The sequence below is a fragment of the Monopterus albus genome, unplaced genomic scaffold (genome assembly GCF_001952655.1).
Source record: "Monopterus albus unplaced genomic scaffold, M_albus_1.0 scaffold99.1, whole genome shotgun sequence".
NCBI classification, from domain to species: Eukaryota; Metazoa; Chordata; class Actinopteri; order Synbranchiformes; family Synbranchidae; genus Monopterus; species Monopterus albus.
Genome location: NW_018127979.1, coordinates 2422605 through 2448132, shown reverse-complemented (window position 1 = coordinate 2448132; position 25528 = coordinate 2422605). Strand labels below are relative to the sequence as shown.

The window sequence follows — 25528 nt, the reverse complement described above, 5'->3', positions numbered from 1 at the left end:
GTTTCATGCAGGAGAAAGATTGGGTGCAAAAAGGAGCCAGTGCAGTACAGTAAATAGGTTTTGGAAAGAAAAATCTGTCGGCGTGATGTTTTGCAGCGCATGAGGTTTAAATGGGGCATTTTGTTGAATAATAATCTAAATCTGTTCAACTTCTTTTTCTCTCTGCTGGCATAAAAGAATAGCTAAGCCCTCACTGAAGTGGATAAATAGTATAATAGAGAGAGTGTGTGTGTGTGTGCTGTTGTCTGGTATGTCAGCAGACCGTGGGGCAGGACATGGCAGGAAGAGATTTTATTTATAATGAGGTTTATCAGTAAGATAAGCTCCTGTGGTTTGAACAGTGTGTACGTGTGGGTCAGTGTATTGTGTGTTCACTGTCTCTACTTCCTTCTCTTCAGTGTCCCTTTGTCGTCTGGTATTAATAATAACGACGGCGTGATGCCTCAGACAGGTGCAAACCATGAAAATATTGCACAAGGCCTTAATCTGAATGAGGAAGATGCCGGTATGTTTGATTGATGGTCGTATTAAAAATATCTTATTGGGCCTTCAGTACAGCCTCTTAATTGTATGGATTGCCTTTTCACCTTCATGTAATAGACTCTTGAGGGAGCAACACTGTGATTTCTATCAGCGCTATGGCCACTGCGTTCTTCTGTTTTCAGCTTGTTTTACCCTTGTCCCCCCTGTCCTCCCCCTTCTTTACATCTTATCTCTGTTATTCTTGTGGAGACCTCTCACAACCTCAGCTGATAAAAGAGAAATGCCAGCGATGTCTCCCTTTAATCACAAAGGTGCCAGCGGGTCCCGGAGTGCTTAAGTGCTTTAGAAAGGTTGCTAGCAACTTTACAGCTCTTTGGGTCCACTGGCTGGTGATGAAAGGCAGATCACAGCCTGCTAAATTACTGTTAGCAGCACTATTTCTTACTGCTGCAAATGGTTAAGGGCAGTCTATTTCTGTCCATTGCTTCCCTTGGAGATGGGGTCCCGGAGGAGCAATAAAAACACACAGGGTTTGTGCTTGGGCCAAGCTCACTGGTCTCTGTGTGTGTTAGAGAACACAGTCATGCATTGACATTCTGTCTCATAACAATGATATTTTTCCCCACGGCGTACCCTGAAGGGGTTTTGCTATAAGGCACAGTTTCAGGATTGTATTAGCATATTGTTAGCATTAATGGCAGGCTGAATGAGAGCGTTTTTTAGGATGAAGATTGTGGTGGCGACAGAAAAAAGGCCAGAAGTTGGATCACAGCGAGTCAGCTGGGAGAGAAAGCCGGGGCAATGAGAGAATACAGATTTTGCCATTTTAAAGTAATTTTGTGGTATCTGTCCTTTAATATTGTTACACGTACGAGTAGCTCATTAAGGAAGAGCTCGGTCAGGGAAAATTCTGCAGCACAGCATGGCAGGCCAGCAGAGGAGCTACTGTACAAGACGTGACCAGTTAATCAAGCCAGTTAATGGCGCATGCCTTTTTATTTCACCTCTGTAGTAGAAAGAAGCTGCATCACGAAGACAGCTTGGATGGTTCATGGCGCTGTCTGAGTCAGGGGATAATTTTCCCACACTGAAGATTTACACATTCATAGCCCTGTAAAGTGCAATGGAGCAAAGCATCTGCAAATGTTAGGCATACTAATAAAGAAGACCAGAACAAGAAGTACTGTCTCTGCTTTTTAGATCTTAAAAATAGCAGATCTGCTTCTGTTCACTCAGTGTGAATCCAGGCTTTAAACAGTTGTAAAGCATCCACCCAAGAGAGTACACCACTGTACAGTCAGCGACATAAAAGGAGAAGTTGCAGTGAGTGGTGGGATGATTGCTGTTATCAAATCCATCCTGTCACAGTTGATGATTGATGGTGATGTAAGACCAGCCTCTCTGCGAGGAGGCTGTCTCAGAGTTGTTAATAAAGACAAATCCTCCATGGGCTGCAGCCAACCAGCCCACCACTTTGCCTGATGGAGCAATACGGTGAACCGGGAACCGGGAACCGTGGACCCGGGATTGATGCAGATCATTGAACACATAACTGCAAACCACAATAAAGTCTCTCTTTTTGCAGCCCTCTCACACTGTTACGCTGTCAGGGTGTGACACGCTTTCAGGAGATGGAGGGAACAAAGGGAGGAAACAGAAGAACAATGAGGGGATGAATGATGGAATCAGGGCACTGTGGAGTTGGCGGGAAAATAGGAGTGGAAAGTAGTGGATATGCTGGTTCTGGAAGTTATGGTTGAAATCAGAATTATTTACAGGATTGATGTGCGCCCCAGTATATTTGGAATATATGCAAAAGTAGATTTTCAATAACACAGTGAAGGTTGAAAGCCATTTACTGATGTTCTGTTGCCTAGTGTGAAACAAAATGTTCAAACTGTACCTAGCTCCTCTCATGACGACACAGACACGTCGTTCTTTGAAACGGGAGGAGTCACATTCCATTACATATCCTTACACGTACTGAGACTCCATTACACCATTATGCTGTGAGAACCAAGTTGTGAACATCAGTACGAATGAACAGTTAGCGTACAGGACAAACAAGTGCTTAGCACAAGCATGAAAACAAAGACCTCCATATGTAAAACAAATACCTCATTGGCCTCTTGTCATGAAAAGAGGTTAAGTCCTTGAAAAGTACATTTGACTGCTTGCTTTGGCTTCAAAAGGTAAAGTTTACGCCCTTTGAGTACAATATAGCAGAGCCGCGATAGAGACACGTTTTCCTGCAATCCATAGGAGAAAATGGAGAAACCGAACTTCTGCCTGGTTTTCAAAATTTGCTATAATCTCGTGAGACACATTGTTTACACCTTTTCGTCGTTTACTTACAAATTATGGCAATAATTCACTGTCCATCAACCACATGGACATTTAAACTTTCAATTAAATTTATAATTATTGCATTTACATAAATCATAAGTATGGCATTTTTATGTAAGATTGCTTACACTGTATGTGTAGAGAAAAAAGAATTAACAACTGTTGGTATAATTTTCACACTAATGAACAGTTAAAGACAGAGAGCAGCTTGGTGGGTATTAACAAGATCATTTAAGTTTGCTCTATGATCACCATGTTTTTGAAGAACAGGAATCAGGGAGTTATTTTTAATTTTTTTAGTGAGACAGTTGTGATTTGAGACCAGTAAACATGACCCTCTATATCCCTAAAACAGATCGTATGTGTTTTTAACAGTTTAGTTTGGTTAGTTAGATTGTCTTCATTTAAAAACAACTCGCAAGTGCAATCCTCTTGTCTTCATGTCAGCAACAAGCGCTAACTTAGCATCAGTCCCAATTCCTATTTGTCAGTCTCCTCTCTCCTTAAAGAGCTTTTTTAAAATAAAAAAACTGTTTCTTCTTCTCATCTCATTATGCACCCCTTTCATTCTTTTGTCCCCATCCAGCTTCTGTTGTGCTGCTCACTCCCTTTCAGTCTGCTTCACTTGTACCACCACACTTTCTGTTTCTCTCTCTCTTTTTCCATTTCACTCTCTCTCTCTGGGTCATGTCGCCCCCCTAATGTTCTGGAGGGGTCTCAAGTCAGCTTACACTGTTGGCTCCATGTCTATTTTTATCCCACTGCCAAGCGCCTGTTGATCACAGTAGATAAATTTAGATATGTGACTCTGAGCTTTTCACTTTTGTGGTTTTCGATTTTGTTTTAATTAGGGCCACTGCATTAATTTTTTTTTAATTAGGGCCACTGCATATAATTTTTTTAATTAGGGCCACTGCATACATTTTTTTTAATTAGGGCCACTGCATTAATTTTTTTTTAATTAGGGCCACTGCATATAATTTTTTTAATTAGGGCCACTGCATACATTTTTTTTAATTAGGGCCACTGCATTAATTTTTTTTTAATTAGGGCCACTGCATATAATTTTTTTAATTAGGGCCACTGCATACATTTTTTTTAATTAGGGCCACTGCATTAATTTTTTTTTAATTAGGGCCACTGCATATAATTTTTTTAATTAGGGCCACTGCATACATTTTTTTTAATTAGGGCCACTGCATTAATTTTTTTTTAATTAGGGCCACTGCATATAATTTTTTTAATTAGGGCCACTGCATACATTTTTTTTAATTAGGGCCACTGCATTAATTTTTTTTTAATTAGGGCCACTGCATATAATTTTTTTAATTAGGGCCACTGCATACATTTTTTTTAATTAGGGCCACTGCATTAATTTTTTTTTAATTAGGGCCACTGCATATAATTTTTTTAATTAGGGCCACTGCATACATTTTTTTTAATTAGGGCCACTGCATTAATTTTTTTTTAATTAGGGCCACTGCATATAATTTTTTTAATTAGGGCCACTGCATACATTTTTTTTAATTAGGGCCACTGCATTAATTTTTTTTTAATTAGGGCCACTGCATATAATTTTTTTAATTAGGGCCACTGCATACATTTTTTTTAATTAGGGCCACTGCATTAATTTTTTTTTAATTAGGGCCACTGCATATAATTTTTTTAATTAGGGCCACTGCATACATTTTTTTTAATTAGGGCCACTGCATTAATTTTTTTTTAATTAGGGCCACTGCATATAATTTTTTTAATTAGGGCCACTGCATACATTTTTTTTAATTAGGGCCACTGCATTAATTTTTTTTTAATTAGGGCCACTGCATATAATTTTTTTAATTAGGGCCACTGCATACATTTTTTTTAATTAGGGCCACTGCATTAATTTTTTTTTAATTAGGGCCACTGCATATAATTTTTTTAATTAGGGCCACTGCATACATTTTTTTTAATTAGGGCCACTGCATTAATTTTTTTTTAATTAGGGCCACTGCATATAATTTTTTTAATTAGGGCCACTGCATACATTTTTTTTAATTAGGGCCACTGCATTAATTTTTTTTTAATTAGGGCCACTGCATATAATTTTTTTAATTAGGGCCACTGCATACATTTTTTTTAATTAGGGCCACTGCATTAATTTTTTTTTAATTAGGGCCACTGCATATAATTTTTTTAATTAGGGCCACTGCATACATTTTTTTTAATTAGGGCCACTGCATTAATTTTTTTTTAATTAGGGCCACTGCATATAATTTTTTTAATTAGGGCCACTGCATACATTTTTTTTAATTAGGGCCACTGCATTAATTTTTTTTTAATTAGGGCCACTGCATATAATTTTTTTAATTAGGGCCACTGCATACATTTTTTTTAATTAGGGCCACTGCATTAATTTTTTTTTAATTAGGGCCACTGCATATAATTTTTTTAATTAGGGCCACTGCATACATTTTTTTTAATTAGGGCCACTGCATTAATTTTTTTTTAATTAGGGCCACTGCATATAATTTTTTTAATTAGGGCCACTGCATACATTTTTTTTAATTAGGGCCACTGCATTAATTTTTTTTTAATTAGGGCCACTGCATATAATTTTTTTAATTAGGGCCACTGCATACATTTTTTTTAATTAGGGCCACTGCATTAATTTTTTTTTAATTAGGGCCACTGCATATAATTTTTTTAATTAGGGCCACTGCATACATTTTTTTTAATTAGGGCCACTGCATTAATTTTTTTTTAATTAGGGCCACTGCATATAATTTTTTTAATTAGGGCCACTGCATACATTTTTTTTAATTAGGGCCACTGCATTAATTTTTTTTTAATTAGGGCCACTGCATATAATTTTTTTAATTAGGGCCACTGCATACATTTTTTTTAATTAGGGCCACTGCATTAATTTTTTTTTAATTAGGGCCACTGCATATAATTTTTTTAATTAGGGCCACTGCATACATTTTTTTTAATTAGGGCCACTGCATTAATTTTTTTTTAATTAGGGCCACTGCATATAATTTTTTTAATTAGGGCCACTGCATACATTTTTTTTAATTAGGGCCACTGCATTAATTTTTTTTTAATTAGGGCCACTGCATATAATTTTTTTAATTAGGGCCACTGCATACATTTTTTTTAATTAGGGCCACTGCATTAATTTTTTTTTAATTAGGGCCACTGCATATAATTTTTTTAATTAGGGCCACTGCATACATTTTTTTTAATTAGGGCCACTGCATTAATTTTTTTTTAATTAGGGCCACTGCATATAATTTTTTTAATTAGGGCCACTGCATACATTTTTTTTAATTAGGGCCACTGCATTAATTTTTTTTTAATTAGGGCCACTGCATATAATTTTTTTAATTAGGGCCACTGCATACATTTTTTTTAATTAGGGCCACTGCATTAATTTTTTTTTAATTAGGGCCACTGCATATAATTTTTTTAATTAGGGCCACTGCATACATTTTTTTTAATTAGGGCCACTGCATTAATTTTTTTTTAATTAGGGCCACTGCATATAATTTTTTTAATTAGGGCCACTGCATACATTTTTTTTAATTAGGGCCACTGCATTAATTTTTTTTTAATTAGGGCCACTGCATATAATTTTTTTAATTAGGGCCACTGCATACATTTTTTTTAATTAGGGCCACTGCATTAATTTTTTTTTAATTAGGGCCACTGCATATAATTTTTTTAATTAGGGCCACTGCATACATTTTTTTTAATTAGGGCCACTGCATTAATTTTTTTTTAATTAGGGCCACTGCATATAATTTTTTTAATTAGGGCCACTGCATACATTTTTTTTAATTAGGGCCACTGCATTAATTTTTTTTTAATTAGGGCCACTGCATATAATTTTTTTAATTAGGGCCACTGCATACATTTTTTTTAATTAGGGCCACTGCATTAATTTTTTTTTAATTAGGGCCACTGCATATAATTTTTTTAATTAGGGCCACTGCATACATTTTTTTTAATTAGGGCCACTGCATTAATTTTTTTTTAATTAGGGCCACTGCATACATTTTTTTTAATTAGGGCCACTGCATTAATTTTTTTTTAATTAGGGCCACTGCATATAATTTTTTTAATTAGGGCCACTGCATATAATTTTTTTAATTAGGGCCACTGCATACATTTTTTTTAATTAGGGCCACTGCATTAATTTTTTTTTTATTAGGGCCACTGCATATAATTTTTTTCAAATTCTGACTTTATTCTCAGAATTCTGACTTTAAACTTGTTTGTTTGTCCTGTATGCTAACTGTTCACTCGTACTGATGTTCACAACTGAGAATAAAGTCAGAATTAAAAAAAAAAAATGTATGCAGTGGCCCTAATACTCTTCCGTATGAAACAGATGTTTATATTTGTTTTGTTTTTTGTTTTTTTTTTCAGATTTCACTAGAAAAAGTTACACTAGCCAACATATTATCTTGTGTCCAAACTTAATTTGTTAAACCGTATGCAGCAGAATCTACAAGGCTACCGAGAAGACTTGTAAAAGGATTCATTCACGTGTTAACCCAAGGACATTAAACGTTTTGTTCATTGGCCATGAGGAGCTACATCTCTGCCAAAATGTCGGGGACCACCGAACCACTGAAGTGCTTGTTCCAGAACTTTTGTGCTAGTGATCAATGCTTCTGCTCTGAGCTGTGTCAGGGTTAGGGTTAGGTGGTGTTAATGCTGAGAACAAAAGACAAGTTGTATGTCAAGTGAAATGTGGCATACTAGACCTATTGTCCAAAAGAAGCAACATCAGATTGGGAATTCTAATCTATCCATCAATCCATCTTCTTCTGCTTATCCGGAACTGGGTCGCAGGGCCAGCAGTCTAAGCAGAGATGCCCAGACTTCCCTCTCTCTAGACACTCTCTCCAGCTCCTATGGGGGAAATGCCAAGGCATTCCCAGGCCAGCCAAGAGACATAGTCCCTGCAGCGTGTCCTAGGTCTTCCCAGGGGCCTCCTCCCGGTGGGACATGCCCGGAACACGGAACATGCTACGAAGGTACCCAGGAGGCATCCAAAACAGATGCCAGAGCCACCTCAGCTGGCTCCTGTCGATGTGTAAGAGTAGCGGTTCTACTCTGAGTGACCGAGCTCCTCAACCTATCTCTCAGGGTGCGTCCAGCCACCCTGTGGAGAAAGCTGATTTCGGCCACCTGTATCTGGGATCTTGCCCTTTCGGTCATGACCCAAAGCTCATGACCATAGGTTATCTTACAGATGTATAAATACGCAGTGAACTATGTCCAACCATCCATCCATTATTTATATTGCTTATTCCTGAATGGGGTCACGGTGGGGCTGGAGCCAATCCCAGCTGACTTTGGGCGAGAGGCGGGGTCCATCCTGGACAGGTCGCCAGTCTATCACAGGGCTGACATGTAGACAGATGACCACACACACTCCTATCAGCAATTTAGAGTCTCTGGTCATCCTAAGCTGCACGTCTTTGGACTGTGGGAGGAAGCCAGAGAGAACCCACACGGGCACAGGGAGAACATGCAAACTCCGCACAGTCCCTGAGTTGGCTGGGACTTGAACAGCGCTAACCAATGCACTGCTGTGCCGCCCTGAGCTATGTACAGGTGCTGGTCATAAAATTAGAATATCATCAAAAAGTTGATTTATTTCATTAATTCCATTCAAAAAGTGAAACTTGTATATTATATCCATTCATTACACACAGACTGATATATTTCAAATGTTTATTTCTTTTAATTTTGATGATTATAACTGACAACCAATGAAAACCCCAAATTCGGTATCTCAGAAAATTAGAATATTGTGAAAAGGTTCAATATTGAAGACACCTGGTGCCACACTCTAATCAGCTATTTGACTCAAAACACCTGCAAAGGCCTTTAAATGGTGTCTCAGTCTAGTTCTGTAGGCTACACAATCATGGGGAAGACTGCTGACCTGACAGTTGTCCAAAAGACCACCATTGACACCTTGCACAAGGAGGGCAAGACACAAAAGGTCATTGCAGAAGAGGCTGGCTGTTCACAGAGCTCTGTGTCCAAGCACATTAATAGAGAGGCGAAGGGAAGGAAAAGATGTGGTAGAAAAAAGTGTACAAGCAAAAGGGATAACCGCACCCTGGAGAGGATTGTGAAACAAAACCGATTCAAAAATGTGGGGGAGATTCACAAAGAGTGGACTGCAGCTGGAGTCAGTGCTTCAAGAACCACTACGCACAGACATGTGAAAGACATGGGTTTCAGCTGTCGCATTCCTTGTGTCAAGCCACTCTTGAACAACAGACAGCGTCAGAAGCGTCTCACCTGGGCTAAAGACAAAAAGGACTGGACTGCTGCTGAGTGGTCCAAAGTCATGTTCTCTGATGAAAGTAAATTTTGCATTACCTTTGGAAATCAGGGTCCCAGAGTCTGGAGGAAGAGAGGAGAGGCACAGAATCCACGTTGCTTGAGGTCCAGTGTAAAGTTTCCACAGTCAGTGATGGTTTGGGGTGCCATGTCATCTGCTGGTGTTGGGCCACTGTGTTTTCTGAGGTCCAAGGTCAATGCAGCTGTATACCAGGAAGTTTTAGAGCACTTCATGCTTCCTGCTGCTGACCTACTTTATGGAGATGCAGATTTCATTTTCCAACAGGACTTGGCACCTGCACACAGTGCCAAAGCTACCAGTACCTGGTTTAAGGACCATGGTATCCCTGTTCTTAATTGGCCAGCAAACTCGCCTGACCTTAACCCCATAGAAAATCTATGGGGTATTGTGAAGAGGAAGATGCGATATGCCAGACCCAACAATGCAGAAGAGCTGAAGGCCACTATCAGAGCAACCTGGGCTCTCGTAACACCTGAGCAGTGCCACAGACTGATCGACTCCATGCCACGCCGCATTGCTGCAGTAATTCAGGCAAAAGGAGCCCCAACTAAGTATTGAGTGCTGTACATGCTCATACTTTTCATGTTCATACTTTTCAGTTGGCCAAGATTTCTAAAAATCCTTTCTTTGTATTGGTATTCAGTAATATTCTAATTTTCTGAGATACCGAATTTGGGGTTTTCATTAGTTGTCAGTTATAATCATCACAATTAAAAGAAATAAACATTTGAAATATATCAGTCTGTGTGTAATGAATGAATATGATATACAAGTTTCACTTTTTGAATGGAATTAGTGAAATAAATCAACTTTTTGATGATATTCTAATTTTATGACCAGCACCTGTATATATGCATGATATACTGTGTCGGTCTGTGTTTGGTAAAAGCATGATTTAAAGTAGTCCCAGCTTGTGACTCCCATGTATTACATACACTTGAGTCACACAGATAACCTTTCGTTAATGTGTGAAACTGAGACTTACGACCGTTTTAAACCCTGTAGCGTTATTTGATAACACTCAACAGATTCTGAAGGTATTTCCTGAACTCGCATAGACTTTTCTAACGGTGCGGAATTAAAAGTAATCCTTTCTGGTCAAGGGACAATATAATTTTAATCAGTTTGTCACACACATTAATGAAAGATTATCTCTGTGAAGTCGTGAGAGTCACATGCTGGGGCTAGGTCTATAGAGATTTTGGTACGAGTGCCAAGTTTTCCTGAGGGTAGAAGACAGTATTCAGTTGACTCAATGGTGTTGTAATGAGATAAACCAGATAATAGTAGGCAGGTTATGAACTGTACTGAAAGTGAAGTGAACACAGTTGAACTCTGATCCAGCCCATTTTTTTTCCTCTATTACTTTTTATATCTGTATATTACTTTTCTCTCCGTTAAGTGTGTCGGGGAGGAGAACTGGGTGGACAGTCGGACAGTGTACCTCGGGCATAAAGAACCTCCTCCGGGAGCTGAGGCCTACATCCCTCAGCGTTTCCCCGACAACCGCATCGTGTCCTCCAAGGTGAGAGAGCCACAGCCCTCAAGTCGATGCCATAACATTGTTTTCCATCATTGCTACTTCTTTGTTTCATATTCTGACACCCACGTAACGGCTTCTGTGGCCACATTTTTAAAAATGACACATTTCGCTGTTTTTGTGCCCCTCAAGCTGTGCATCACCATTTGTCTTGCCATAAGGACTGTTGTGTTCTTTTGTTTCCCTTTCTGTTTTCACGTCTGTGATAGTAATGTTGTTGCTCGGTCCCACAGTATACCTTCTGGAACTTCATTCCCAAGAACCTGTTTGAGCAGTTCAGAAGAATCGCCAACTTCTACTTCTTGGGTATATTTTTGGTTCAGGTGAGATTTTTACGAAAACTTACAAACGCTTATTTTGTCACCCATCTGACACTGAAGCTAATGAAATACTTGCCCAGCTTTCCCTTTGTTAAAGCAAAAACAAAACATCCTAAAACCTCACAAGCAACTACTGGTATCAAACATTGCTTTTCAGAGCCCATTTTATGATACGTTTTTAATTCTTATATGAAACTGAAATAATAGTCTGCAGCTTTGCATCCAGATATTTTGAAGGCAGCTGGAGATGTGTGACAGCTGCACGCTGCCTCATTTTTATACAGTAGGTAACTAGATAGTATAGTTTTGATAATGTTTAAAGGACCTGGATGTTTCAGTATCTGCTTGTTAACTGTGACATAACATTCCACTTCTGGGTCCAGACTCTCCCAGACACAAATACCGGAGCCTATCAGCCTAAAACATATTTTAGGCATCACTGCGAGTAAAAAACAAAACAAAACAACTAAATTCTTTCAACTCAAGCAGAGTAGTCAGTATAGCTGCTCTACCTGGTGGCATAATAACCATACTCTGGTACGCAATTATAACGCAATTATACGCAATTATATAATTAATGTAATACTGTTTATTTAAGAATTAAGTATTAATTTAAGAATACTGTGACTTGCCATTTCTTTTTCTCATCACAAGGAAAGCGGTAAAATGACAGCTGACCCATATTTTTGATGCAGATCTATTGAAATGATCGGGAACACAACACACAACACTGCGGCATATTGAACTGAGCAGAATAAACCAAAGTTTGGACCCAGAAATGGAATGTTGCACTACTTAACAAGTGGGCCTCATCACCTTAAATTACCTCAGGGTCTTTAAGCGACCATGTGCACTTAGCCAATCATCTACTCCCTGTTTGGTTCCTGCACTCATTGTTCCCTGATTTCAAAATTAGAGCAGTTATCCAGGTTACCTGGCCGGGGGATTAGCAAGTTAATTTGAATTTGCTACCATCATATTATCCTCTTGTAATGAGTGTCTTGCTGCCCGGTGTCTTTCTCTGTGGATCAGAATCAAAGACAAACAGCTTTTCGTGGAGCCACTATATTGCACCAAATATTTAATAATCCTCCAAGGTCAAATTCACCATAGAGGAGGGGGCGACAACAGTTTCATTAGCAAAAGTTGCCTTAGTGGACCAGAACAGAATTAAAAGTTGCAGCTTGGGTTTTTGTGTACTGTATGTTTTTTCAGTAGCATGTGAAATGCTGCACCCTATTAATGGAGCAAACTGGGTATGGCACATAGTCTGAGCTCCTCTTTCCTATTGTCGACTGCAGAGTTCCAACTTTGTTACATTGCGCTTCTGTAAGAGCATAAAACAGAATTTGATTACTGCTAAAATGATACTTGATTCCTTATTACAGAACCTTTTCCCTGCTGCACTTCCTTACTTGGCGTTACATTACTTGGCCTCCTTCCCCCTCTCCTCTCTGTCCCCCCCCATCCTCCCCGTGCGTCGTCCTCTCACTGCTCCTCTCTCTTGCAGCTTATCATTGACACCCCCACCAGCCCAGTCACCAGCGGCCTGCCCCTCTTCTTTGTTATCACCGTCACAGCCATAAAACAGGTAGGACACACACAGACGTGCTCAACCTATTCCACTCGCACCCCTTCCAGCTCTGAATGCGCACACACATGCACACTGTACCAGTCAGCTGCTTTGTTATCTGTATACACACATTCCGCTCTCAGTGAAAGGATACACCATTGAATATGTCTGGTGATGTGGGAAATACGGTAATGAATGTTCTCTTCTGTTAATCACTGTAGCTGAGGATCTGGTGCCCCTGGGAAATGCTTCCTCACTAACATATCCTGGTACTGAGGGGTGGGGTACTATTGGTGATAGATGAAACTGTTCTGTCTAAGTAAGCCTGAGTTTTACTGGAACGTAAATCTAAAACATAATATTTTGGCTAGAAATCCAGGAAAGAGGTCGTTAAACTCGGGGAGTACAATGCTAATAAATTATAGTGTATGTCTTTCACTTCTCTTGATCTCATGCTTTGCTCTGCCCCGGATTCTCTCTACACAATAATCCATATTTGCTGTTTGTACCCTGGCGACCAACAGTTTGGCTCTCCCTCTTCCTCTCTCTTGCTGCATCTCTCTCAGGGCTATGAGGACTGGCTCAGACACAAAGCCGACTGCTCTTTAAATGAATGTCCGGCGGATGTGGTACAGCGGGGGAAGGTGGTGAGAACACAGAGTCACAAGCTACGGGTAAGAGCGGCCTCATTACAGCGGTATAGCGCCAGAGGCCGCAAAGCAGCGCTACTGGTCTGCTCTATAGCTCACCTTTCTTCCCATCGACAGTCCTCTCTAACTTTCCTTTCTTCCTCTCTTGCTCTCTCTTGTTTTTCCCACCAGTTAATTGCCCTGAAGCTGTAGTAGAGGAACAGTCAGTGTCCCCTGGCACAATATACAGACCCCCTCCCCCAGAGAATGAACAGGATTGATGTATTTCTTGAGTTAAAATATTCCTGTCATCATCTCCTGATGCTTTCTTATGTCATTCTGATGCAACAGCAGATCACTGCTTGGTAGCGAGGCTCATTCCTCAGAAATTCCATATTATCCTTGAGATTTTTATTGTATTACACCCCATTTTTGATCTTTATGGCTGGCGTTTTATTAGTAGAAATGTTTAACATTCCTTGCATTCTGTAATTGCTTTTCCATATAGTAGATTTTATTGTTACTGGTGGAGACTTGTTTTCCCCATGTCAAATTTGAAATGCCCACACACAAGGGATTTTATGTAATGTAGACAGTCGAACGTGAGTTTAATATTACCATTTCAGATTGCATTGTTGACTACCCTGTTTAGTTTTCTGCATTAAAAGAAAGTGAAATTGTGCTTCTCCTGTTGCATTTCTGAGCTGCTGGAGTTTTTTGTTTATATAAATCTCTGTACAATGAACAGCTCCAACAATGGCAAAGTTTAAGAAAGAGAAAATGTAGAGTTCTCCAAAACAGTACAGCAACAAGAATGGTAAAGACAAGAGTAGATTAATTGAGACATTAATGTAGTTTTCTTAAGACAAAGCTTCTTGTATGTTTTGTAATATAAGGAGAATTTGGTAAAGTTTGAAATGCAGCAGTCTTAGTGGTGTCTTGTAAATCCACATGGGCTGGGCACTTTGGTGCACGATACAAATGAAATGAATCTGTCTGGTATCAGATGCAGGGTTGATCGTCATGAGCCAGCTTCACTGAAGTTTGAACAGACATGTCAGGCTGTATAATGTGAGTGTCTAACCAGCACCTCCTATGTGTAGGATATGTCAGTATTGTTTCACCATTGGGTACGAAGGTGTTTATTGGGTGCAGGTGCATCTAATTTCTTCTGCCCCTGTCATACGCAGAGAGACTGAGTGGGATGTTGAGGGTCATCTTAGAATGAGGCCTCAGTACAGCTGCGCAGCCTTAAAGGTTACAGAGTATTCTCAGTTGTGTTACCATAGCAGTAGTTTCCACTGAGCGTCATTGATCAGGAAAGACATTTTACATTCACTTGGACAGACAATCATTTTCTGGCTCTCTCTTTCTGTCACTGTTCCTGTCATTTTCTCAGTTAGTCCATTCTCCCTCCATCTGTCTCTCGTCTTCCAGAGTTTTCTGTCTCTAGGTTTCTCACTTCTGTAGATCAAACAGAGAGGATCAGAGTGTGAATTGGGAGCAGGAATAATGATGAATATATTATTCATGCAAAATTAGAGCATGTGTGTATGGTCACCGTGGAGATGGGATTTATCAGATCTTAAGATGTTCTGCTCACATAATCTGTTATGCAACTTCTCAGTCCTTGGAAAAAAAAGGAATGCTAAATGATGAGCAGATGATTACCCATAGCTCTCTGTGTCATGTTTACATGAAGCTCTTTTCAACATATTTCTCATTTATTATTGATGTGAAAGCCACTACAGGTGTGTGATGTGTCTCGCCTGCTCTGTCAGGTGGGAGACATCGTCATGGTGAGGGAGGATGAGACTTTCCCCTGTGACCTCATCCTGCTGTCCTCCAGTCGTCCTGATGGGACCTGCTATGTTACCACTACCAGCCTGGACGGGGAGTCGAGTCACAAGGTGCCAGAACTAGTGCATCATTTTTGATTTAATATTTGTGAATGGTGAATATTTCACATTCATGTCCCCGTAGATTTACTAGCTTTGATCCCTAAAAGAAAAGCTGTACATGGGTCCTTAAGAGGTCTGGGAAATCAGTCAGCTATATTTCATAGTCCACATTCTGTACAAATACAGTGTTTTTATTTAAATGTTACTAGGAAAAATATTCTTTTTTACGTGTTCTTACAGTATCACAAACATTATTTATTATGGATATCAGGTGTATATTCAGCGCTACATGATTGTGTGTGAGTGGTCATTGAAGAAGCTGACATAAAGACGACTGAATAAATATAAATGAATAAACAGTGTGGGAGACAAACTAAAGGCATGATAGTTCATAGTAAACTGGATATTTTTGGTCATTCGGACAAAAAAAGCAATTTGAAGATGTCTGTTATGGACATTTTTCATAATTTCCTGCCATTTCATAGACAAAGAGATGAATTGTTTAAGAAAATATTTGTTAGTTGCATCCCTACACTTTTGCAATAACACTAAATGCATAAAATGTAGGTGACACACGTCACGTTTTCACTTCTTCTCTGATGTTCACTGATGTCACTCACATGACCATCTGCACGGCTGAACATACGCTTTCACATGCATATGCTCCGGTGTAGCGTAGAGTACTCCAAACCCCCACATGCCCCAGGGCAACCCCCTGATGTGCCTCCCACCTCAGCATGCTGTCCTCTGCTGACAGGGAATGCTCTATGACAGCTCACCTCCCTGGCTGTCCCAGGCATTTAGAAAACCTGCTGGAAGTCAGGCTGAGGAGTCAAATGAACCCAGCTCTCATTAGCGGCTATGGGTGACATTTTCCTCTGTTGTCTTCTTCTTCTTCCCCTGTCTTCCACCTTTCTATTTCAGACCTATTATGCTGTACCAGACACCATGGCCTTTAGAACAGAGCGGGAGGTGGATTCGCTACATGCCACTATTGAATGTGAACAACCACAGCCTGACCTCTACAAGTGAGTCTGACACACTCACTGATGGATCTATACACACAAACCTGCAACAACCTCTGAGAAATACATTTTTCTTTATTGCTGTGTCTTGATTTGGTTCTGTTGTGATTTTTTTTAGATTTGTGGGGCGCATAAGTATTTACAGGGGCAGAGAAGAACCTGTGGCCAGGTGAGTACTTTTTGTCTACTTTTTATTTAAACACATCTGTTAGACAAGGCCCAGACTTTCTGTGCAGAGTTTCCATGTTCTCCCTGTGCCTGCGTGGGTTCTCTCCGGGTACTCTGGCTTCCTCCCACAGTCCAAAGACATGCAGCTTAGGTTGACTGGCGACTCTAAATTAGACTTCATCCGGAAGGGAATCCGGTGTAAAACACGCCAAGTTTAGCATTGTCAGTTGGGTGGTAACTGATGATTCACTGTGGTGACCCCTAACGGGAGCAGCCAAAAGTAGAAGAAGAATAAAATCGAGACTGTTTCTTTCTTGCAGACCACTTGGGGCTGAGAACTTGTTGCTTAGAGGGGCCACACTGAAGAACACGCAGCATATTTATGGTAGTAATTCACTCTGTTTAATGTCATGTTTGATGAAGGCTTGGGGGAAAGGCAGATGGCATTATTGTCGGAGTAACCAGGTGTTTTCTCTCCCCTTAGCTGTTGCAGTCTATACAGGCATGGAGACCAAGATGGCACTTAATTACCAGTCTAAATCTCAAAAGCGCTCTGCTGTGGAAAAGTATAATTAACATTTCTGCTCTTTTCACTGCATGATTTAGAGAAGTAGTCTGTCAATAATTGTTTTTGTGAGGATGAGTAAATTCCCTGCTTTCTCATCCTAACCTTTACTTTATCTCTCTGCAGGTCAATGAATGCCTTTCTGATAGTGTATCTCTGCATCTTGATCAGTAAAGCTGTGATCAACACTGTTCTGAAATATGCTTGGCAGTGGTCTCCTGACCGAGACGAACCCTGGTACAACCATAGAACTGAGAATGAGCGCCAGCGCCATGTGGTCCGTTAATCAAGCTTTACTTTATAAACAAAATATTGATGCCTAATCCCAAATCTCATTTTTCACTTCATAGCTGGCTTCCTCTCTTTCCCAGGTGATCCGAGCATTGACAGACTTCCTGGCTTTTATGGTCTTGTTTAATTACATCATCCCAGTTTCTATGTATGTGACGGTAGAGATGCAGAAATTCCTCGGCTCCTATTTCATCACCTGGGATGAGGAGATGTTTGATGAAGAGCTAGGCGAGGGTGCTCAGGTCAACACCTCTGACCTGAACGAAGAGCTGGGACAGGTACATCAGCATACACATACACAGAGGGATAATTTCTTACAATTTTTGAATGTAAACATTCTGTAGACATGCTCTTACTCTATCCTTCCTCCCTCTCAGGTTGAGTATGTGTTTACTGATAAGACTGGCACCCTGACTGAGAACAACATGGAGTTTATTGAATGCTGTGTTGATGGGAACGTTTATATCCCACATGCCATCTGCAACGGCCAAATCCTCAGTGCTGCTTCCAGTATAGACATGATCGATTCCTCACCTGGTGGATACAGAAGAGTAAGTGTGGGTGTTTGTGAAGTAAATAAGCCTCGAAGTCCAGCCTGAATTGGAACTTGGCCGTACTAATTTAGACACCAAATACCATTACTCATAAACACAGTAAACACAGCCTACAGTGTGTATAGGTAGTTAAAATGTTGGCATTTTCTTTGTGAACCCTAAGTGTTATGTGGAAAAGTGCTCTGGTACAGTACATAGAAAAATGATGAGCCTTGCATTTCTGGCAGAGGCAACAGTGATTTGCTTAGATTTAATAGAAAAAAAATTGTGTAGTCAGCATGAGCAGCAATAGGCACCACAGATGACCAGAGACAGAGAAGAGCAAAAACTGCAAAAACCTGAATGGGCAAAAAACTTTTCTAGCCAATGTACTGTAGTTAAAAAAAAAAAACACTGCAATGACTAAATGGCACTAAACTACTATGCAGCAAATGACAAGGAATTTGAGGATTACTGCTTCAAAAAGGGAAACCATATTGGAAAGGCACCTTTGAAATGAACTTAACTATTGCCTGAATGAAATAAAAATAAAGTATTATAATGTTTTGCTGTGTTTCTGTAGGAACATGAGGACCTGTTTTTCAGAGCGCTGTGTCTATGCCACACAGTACAGGTGAAGGAAGAGGTGACAGTGGATGGCATCAAGAGAGGCCTCCACCAGGGCAGACCCACCTCTTTCTACATCTCCTCCTCACCAGATGAGGTGGCTTTGGTGGAAGGAATGAAAAGGTAAACACACAAAGTTTAAAATAAATTTTAATAAAGTCATCAAATTTGGTACTTGGTTGGAAATACTTTAGTCTGTCACCTTTAAAGTCTCGCTCACACACATTAGTAAAAAACGTGGCGTCTTCCCTGGTGATGCTCTGTCACTTCAGTAAAGCCGCCATCTTAACTAGGGGCATTTAACTTCAGTTTGGTCTTCAGCAATCAAATCAGATTGAGGTCAGGAGAGTGATTTAGCCATTCAAGACAGTGTGCTGTTCACTCATAAAAGATTTGGTTAGGATCATTTTCTAGCTGTCCTAAAATTAGAGGAGTATGTATAAGAAGATCAAGATTTTTACTGTCAGTTCACTATATCTGCAGGACACACAGAAAAATCAAAATACTGTTTCTCTTTCACATAATGTTGAATGCCCATATCGTTTAAGAAACGAAATAAAGAATACAAGCAGAATAAATAGAATATGAAAACTGAATTAAAGTAATAAGGACAAACTAAATGGTACAACCTAATAGGCTATAATGAAACTCAGAGCCATGTGCAAACAGTGACAGTAGTGCAAATAATAAGAAGATTGTCAGGTGGTTAGCATCAAAGGTCAAAGTGTTTATTTGTCATATGCACAGTTAGGAAATGTGTTTCCCTGTACAATGAAATTCTTACTTTGCCATCCACATGAATGCCACACAGTACAAATGAAATATAAAGTAGATGAATAAATAACACAAAAGGCACTTTAAGCAGCAAATGCAGAGATATAATAAAAATATACAAGAATATAATATGAGAATGTATGCTGCAGTAGTCAACAGTCAATGTGCAACTGATAAAATGCATAATAGCTAAAAAGGACTACTAGTCCTACATTTGACCAGCATGGGCATGAACACCCCCAAACACCATCAAAAATAATTATAGCACTAAAGGGTGGCTATATAGTTGTTTCATTTTAGATCCGGTGTCGTCGGCTTTGTGCCAATAACACGGCCACATCTTTGATTTCAATGAGATCACTGCATTGTCACAGCAGGGAACCTGGAACAGAGGGCGCCAGCAAAGAATCACAGATCATCCAACAAAAATGTTGCTCAACTTATGCTGGTAATAAAAATTATTGGCCATATAGGCAAAATCCTTACAAACCTTAGCCCCTGAGGCAGAGGAAGACATGATTGCTGCAGTAAATGTTTGTGCAGAGTTGTATAGTCCTTCCTTATAATAATATAAACTGCTGTGTAATGTGTTAGTACCTTAGTAGCTTTAAAATAGATATATTAGTTGAACTGGACTTCCTGGATTGTATTTCATCTTCCCACCAGTACCTTTATAACACAGTACTATTTTGAGTCTGAACGTAGTCTTGAACACACGTAAGACACATGGTCAAACATGCCCCATCACAGGGTGTTGCTCTCATATTGCTTTCACAGCTGTGAAATCCTGTGAGCTGCCCACTGGTTACACTAAATGTGTCAGAAAATGGATAAACACCTTCTGTCAGACTTTAATGAATCCTTTTCCCCTCTCTGTTATTGCCAGGCTGGGTTATACCTATCTGAGATTGAAAGACAACTACATGGAGATTCTCAACAAGGATGATGAGATTGAAAGGTTGGTCTGCTAAGTGTCCATTGTGGTTACACCACAGCCGATAAAATAGAAGCAAGTCAGTTAAAAGAATTGGGCCCATGCTTCAGATGCCTGAAGGCAAACAGCCTTTGGATTGTGTTTCATATTCAACAGAGGTTACCAAATACTACCACCACAAAAGAGAGGACATTTTTACAAACTGCTCAGTTAATATCAAAACATCTGCAAACTCAGACTGATCGCCACAAGTGAAAGGCAGCACAATTCCCTTAGACAGTGCTTTTTGGGCAGGAGTGTCTGTTTTGATCCCTAAGAAGTATTCATGTAATCATCCTCCCTTGCCATCACCTTCTGCAGTGGCCTGTCAGGAGTGAGCTACTGTATTTTGGGGAAGCAGGCAAAGTATATGGATGTAGACTATTCTCAGACTTGCTGTTTTTTCCATTTATAGGGATGAATCTTTGGGCCAGACTGGGCTGAAATGTGCTTAATTCAAATTTTGAACCTCAGTGTGAGATTTTCAGTACTTAGTGTGGTTCACTTCATCTGAATTACAGCTGGCCTAATGCTCATCAGAAAGTTCTACAATACTCAGAATTAGTAACAGAAAAGGGGATTGTTTATTTAGAAGTGGATGTGATAACACAGCAAGGTGCACTTAATCTATATGATTTACTTTAGAAATTATAGTAAAACAAAAACTGCATGGTGTAATTAACTGCAGGTGAATAACAAAGGTGTCATTTAAAGTTATTATTTGCCAAATGGGCACCTTTGGGGGGAAATAACACCAGACATTAATGGATATGAATTATAAAGTAAATAAAAAAAGAGACCTTTCTTTTACTGTTTTACTGTCTTTCCTTCAGGTTTGAGCTGCTCCATGTACTGAACTTTGACTCTGTGAGGAGGAGAATGAGCGTCATAGTGAAGTCGAGTTCAGGTAAAATGCACTCTCACACAGAAGTGAAACAGATATCAGTGTTATGTTTTTACATTTTATAAACCCATGATTTCAGACACTAGAACATTTATGCATTTGTGTAATTGTTTTTGTTGCATCTGTGTGTTTCTGGACTCTCAGGAGAATATCTGCTCTTCTGTAAGGGCGCAGACTCGTCCATATTTCCACGGGTTGTGTCCGGGAAGGTGGAGCAAGTGAAAGCCCGGGTGGAACAAAATGCTGTAGTAAGCATCTTACCAGTTAAAATATACTATGGGATTGATAATATACCATAAATATCATCAAATATCAGAGATTTGCAGAAATGTATCCTTATAAGCATCTACCTCATGTAAAAGAATTTCATAATTTATGAGGTTTATAAATGATATTCATAGACTGGCAACCTGTCACAGGGTGTACTGTGCCTCTCGCCAATGTCAGCTGGGATTGGCTCCAGCTAAAAAGCTAGACTATTGTATGTCTGCAGCACCAAGTAGCAGACAAAGTTCAGCATTTAGCAGGTAGAGAGCCAGATAATTCCCTTAGGGGTTCTGAAGACCAAAACGGAGCTAATAGAAACACACATACAAATGAATGCTACTGTAGCTGTGTGTCTGCTGGATGTGTAGAAACGTAAGTTTTTGAAAACATGTCCACTATAACAACTCATATTGATCAAACTTAACAAATCCAGTCTGTCTTCATCTCTCGCTTCACTATAACACCAGGAGGGGCTACGGACTCTGTGCGTTGCCTATCGGAGGTTGTTGGAATCTGAATATGAGGAGGCATGTCATCACCTGTCTGAAGCCAAGCTCGCCTTACAGGACAGGGAGCACAGGCTGGCGCAGGCCTATGACATCATCGAGAGGGACTTTGTGCTTCTGGGGGCTACAGCAGTCGAGGACAGGTTGGTCACCAGCGACCCAAGAGGGCAGAAAACATGACTTCCTTCTAACGCTGCTGTGCCGTTTGATTGCTTTTTATTCTTTGCTCTACTATAATACAAGATGTTTTTGTGCTCTGACAAAGTCAACTTCAGCATTGACCCTAACTGATCGATCAGCTGCCTGACAGTTTGACTTCCTAATAAATATACTGGAGATAGGCAGAGACATGGGTGGTCACGCAGTGAAAAGTTATCACCACTTAGTAGTATATTGATTGGAGTTTTGATGGATGCTTTAACCTACCCGAGGAGGCCGAATCACTTATTGACTTATTGATTTACAGGCTCCAGGAGAAAGCTGCAGACACCATTGAGTCGCTGCATAAAGCTGGGATGAAAGTTTGGGTCCTGACGGGAGACAAAATGGAGACAGCGGCAGCTACCTGCTACGCCAGCAAGCTGTTCCGCCGTAGCACGCAGATCCTGGAGCTGACCAAGAAACGCACAGAAGAGCAGAGTTTGCACGATGTTCTGTTCGAACTAAACAGAACTGTTCTCAGACAATGCTCTATTTCTGGGTATGCAGTAATGCATGTATGTACTGCACCATTTTGTAAATGCTGTGGGTCCACATTTCACCAAGTCACAGTCTACACAGCATATGTACTCTTAACTTTTGGTCAAATCAGCTGAATTTCAAGACTAGAATGATCTACAGTTAAGTGTGTGAACATAAATCTCCCTTTTTGATTGATCTGCGATATTTCCATCCAGGTTGTCCATAGACTGCCTTGACTTTGGACTGATCATCGATGGGGCTACTCTGTCTGCAGTACTGAAGCCTAACCAGGATGGTACTGGCCACAGCAACTACAGAGAGATCTTTCTAGAGATCTGTCGCAACTGTAGCGCTGTGCTCTGCTGCCGCATGGCACCGCTGCAGAAAGCACAGGTGACAGAACTGCGCTTCCTTTCATATATACTCCTATATGACAAACCGTGCCAGAGACTGGATTGTGTTTTTTGTGTCTGCAGATTGTGAAGCTAATTAAAGCTTCCAAAGAGCATCCCATAACCCTCGCCATTGGTGATGGTGCCAACGATGTCAGTATGATCTTGGAAGCACATGTGGGCATCGGTGAGCTCATATCAGTGCTCTAATTAGTGGCTAATTTGCTAATCATCATTAATATATAAAATATGTTGTTTTTATTAGAGCCAGAGTTGATTTTAAAGCTTATAGTGATGTTAATATTTGAGAGTAATACAAATCTGATGGAACGGTATAGACCAGTGTTTTTTTTTTTTTTTTTTTTTTTTTTTTTTTTTTACACCAACACAATGTAAACAAACATTTTTTTGGCAATAATCCCTCAGATTTGTTTTTCACAGAGCTGCACTGAGGCAGGATGTTTGTCAGTAACATTTTAATATCAAAGACCATACATAATAGCTACAGTATATACATAAGTCTTGGCCGCGTTACATTATCTTCCCTAACTGCTTTTGTTCCCTCAGGCATCATGGGTAAAGAAGGTCGACAGGCAGCAAGAAACAGCGACTATGCTATCCCAAAGTTTAAGCACCTGAAGAAGATGTTACTTGTTCATGGCCATTACTACTACATCCGCATTGCTGAGCTTGTTCAGTACTTCTTCTACAAGGTATTAGATGACTGCCTTGTGCACCTCAGTGACTCACACGTTTTAATCACTTTATCATAATTCCCAGTGCAACACTGACTTACAAAGAACCAGATTTTTCAGCAACTCTGGCAGATTACTGGATTCATGAACCCCCAGTGCAGCATTGTCTCCCAGATTCATGGCCGTGATGATCAGTGTGGGTGGCTTCCACAGCAAGCAGTGCCCTGCCAATTGATTCATTTCTTTTTTCTTTTGGCAGCCCACTCAGTGAGATTATAGCTCTGCATAAACAGAACTGACAGTAGAGTAGCGGATTTATGAATATTAATATTAATACCTTTTAATAATCATTCATATTGAAAGGGAGTGGGGGTCCTGAAGTCTGGAAGTCTGGCTGGAGTCTTGCTATTAGCGCTGGCATCTGTGGAGATGTGTGTGAGAAATAAATTTGCATGAAGCTGTCTTTAGCTGAAACAAAGCCGCAGAGGTTTTGTGTGTTTGAAAGGGGGCAGGGAGATGTCTTTCTGCTCCTCACTGCCTGGGAAGTCAAAATTAACTTATTAATTTTTCTTCTTGGTTCATCAAAATGAAACGAGTGTTTTCCAGATGGTTTCCTGGCCTTGTGGACACTACAGTAGCAATTTTAGATTCTTAGGATCTCATGTGTGCTTGTCACAAGCTTACCACTTTCTCCACTTATTTTTCCCCCCTCTTAAATCTTTCCAGAATGTATGCTTCATCTTCCCTCAGTTCTTGTACCAGTTCTTCTGTGGATTCTCCCAGCAGGTGAGTAGTATATACAGTTTGCAAGCACACAGTGTAGTGTGTACATGGACTATAGAGCCTCACAGTGCTCTTACATTGAACGTGCTGAATTTTGTTAATGATTTGTTTAATATTAAAGCTGCAATTATCGATGTGAATATTCACAATGCAGCAAATTATTCTGTGTGATATGAAGGCTGTCACTTGTAGACACCACAGAATTATCACCTGATTTTTTTTAGGTCCTCTCAGCTCTTTTTAGCTCGTTGGGTTTGCCCAAGACTCTCATCAGTCTTTTTTACAAAGCATCAAACAGCCGTTGGTTGCAAAAAGACTGTGATAAACCCAGTTTGTCAAGTGGCCAGAAAGACAACTCTGTGTAAATGTTAAAGTTGCTTCATGTATGCCGGATGTGTAATTAACCAATTATTTGCAAACATATTCGTCATATCAACTTTGTAAGGTGTTAATACCTTTCTGCCTCCAAGTGGCCAAAATAAATCACTAAATGTGGCTTTAAAGTTATTTCTTATCTAATAAGACTCAAAACAAACACCCATCAGAAGTACTTCCAAGTTAAAATCATAGTATAGCTGAGCGACACCAGGTCACATTGTCACTTGATTTATCAGACATTGTGTACAATCTTGGTTAATGCACCTTTAAATACTACGATGGCCTTTCAGTTCTTGATATCTGATGGCGTCTGTGTTGTATTTGTCCCTTGGCAGCCTCTATACGACACCGCCTATTTGACATTGTACAACATCAGCTTCACCTCACTCCCCATCCTCCTCTACAGCCTGGTTGAGCAGCATGTCACCGTGGAGACACTGAAGAGGGAGCCCGTCTTATACAGGTGAGGTCGGATGCTAGCGTCTGACCCCTACATGCTCTGCTACTAAAACTATTATTTGATTGTTACAATTAAGTGTTTATGACTTTTGCTCTAGAGTTTATCCTTTTGATCAACTGTTCTATTTTCTACCCACCCTCTCTCAGGGACATAGCGAAAAACTCCCTCCTACGTTGGCCGGTCTTCCTGTACTGGACGTGCCTGGGTGTGTTGGATGCTGTTATCTTCTTCTTTGGTGCCTACTTTCTGTTTGACAACACCACCTTCACCAGCAATGGCCAGGTGAGCCCGTGTCTCTTTGTCAACAGAAACTGTGAGTTCTGTCATTTTGTGAAATGAGT

At 40.1% G+C, this 25528-nt stretch overlaps 1 protein-coding gene across 9 annotated transcripts in view; it reads left to right on the top strand.

Moving 5' to 3' along the window:
• LOC109965402 (probable phospholipid-transporting ATPase IH) overlaps window positions 1-25528 on the top strand; it is a 37036-nt gene that overhangs the window by 2614 nt on the left and 8894 nt on the right. For all 9 annotated transcript variants that reach the window (XM_020609376.1, XM_020609375.1, XM_020609377.1 and 6 more), the window contains 24 exons: window positions 10605-10727; window positions 10976-11065; window positions 12573-12653; window positions 13202-13309; window positions 15046-15174; window positions 16090-16193; window positions 16309-16359; window positions 16679-16743; window positions 16843-16924; window positions 17050-17200; window positions 17295-17492; window positions 17592-17765; window positions 18331-18497; window positions 20035-20106; window positions 20955-21028; window positions 21170-21273; window positions 21760-21941; window positions 22265-22498; window positions 22695-22872; window positions 22956-23058; window positions 23439-23584; window positions 24293-24352; window positions 25063-25190; window positions 25334-25469. In XM_020609376.1, the coding sequence (XP_020465032.1) occupies window positions 10605-10727; window positions 10976-11065; window positions 12573-12653; window positions 13202-13309; window positions 15046-15174; window positions 16090-16193; window positions 16309-16359; window positions 16679-16743; window positions 16843-16924; window positions 17050-17200; window positions 17295-17492; window positions 17592-17765; window positions 18331-18497; window positions 20035-20106; window positions 20955-21028; window positions 21170-21273; window positions 21760-21941; window positions 22265-22498; window positions 22695-22872; window positions 22956-23058; window positions 23439-23584; window positions 24293-24352; window positions 25063-25190; window positions 25334-25469 (2940 nt within the window). The remainder of the gene's footprint in view (window positions 1-10604; window positions 10728-10975; window positions 11066-12572; window positions 12654-13201; window positions 13310-15045; window positions 15175-16089; window positions 16194-16308; window positions 16360-16678; window positions 16744-16842; window positions 16925-17049; window positions 17201-17294; window positions 17493-17591; window positions 17766-18330; window positions 18498-20034; window positions 20107-20954; window positions 21029-21169; window positions 21274-21759; window positions 21942-22264; window positions 22499-22694; window positions 22873-22955; window positions 23059-23438; window positions 23585-24292; window positions 24353-25062; window positions 25191-25333; window positions 25470-25528) is intronic.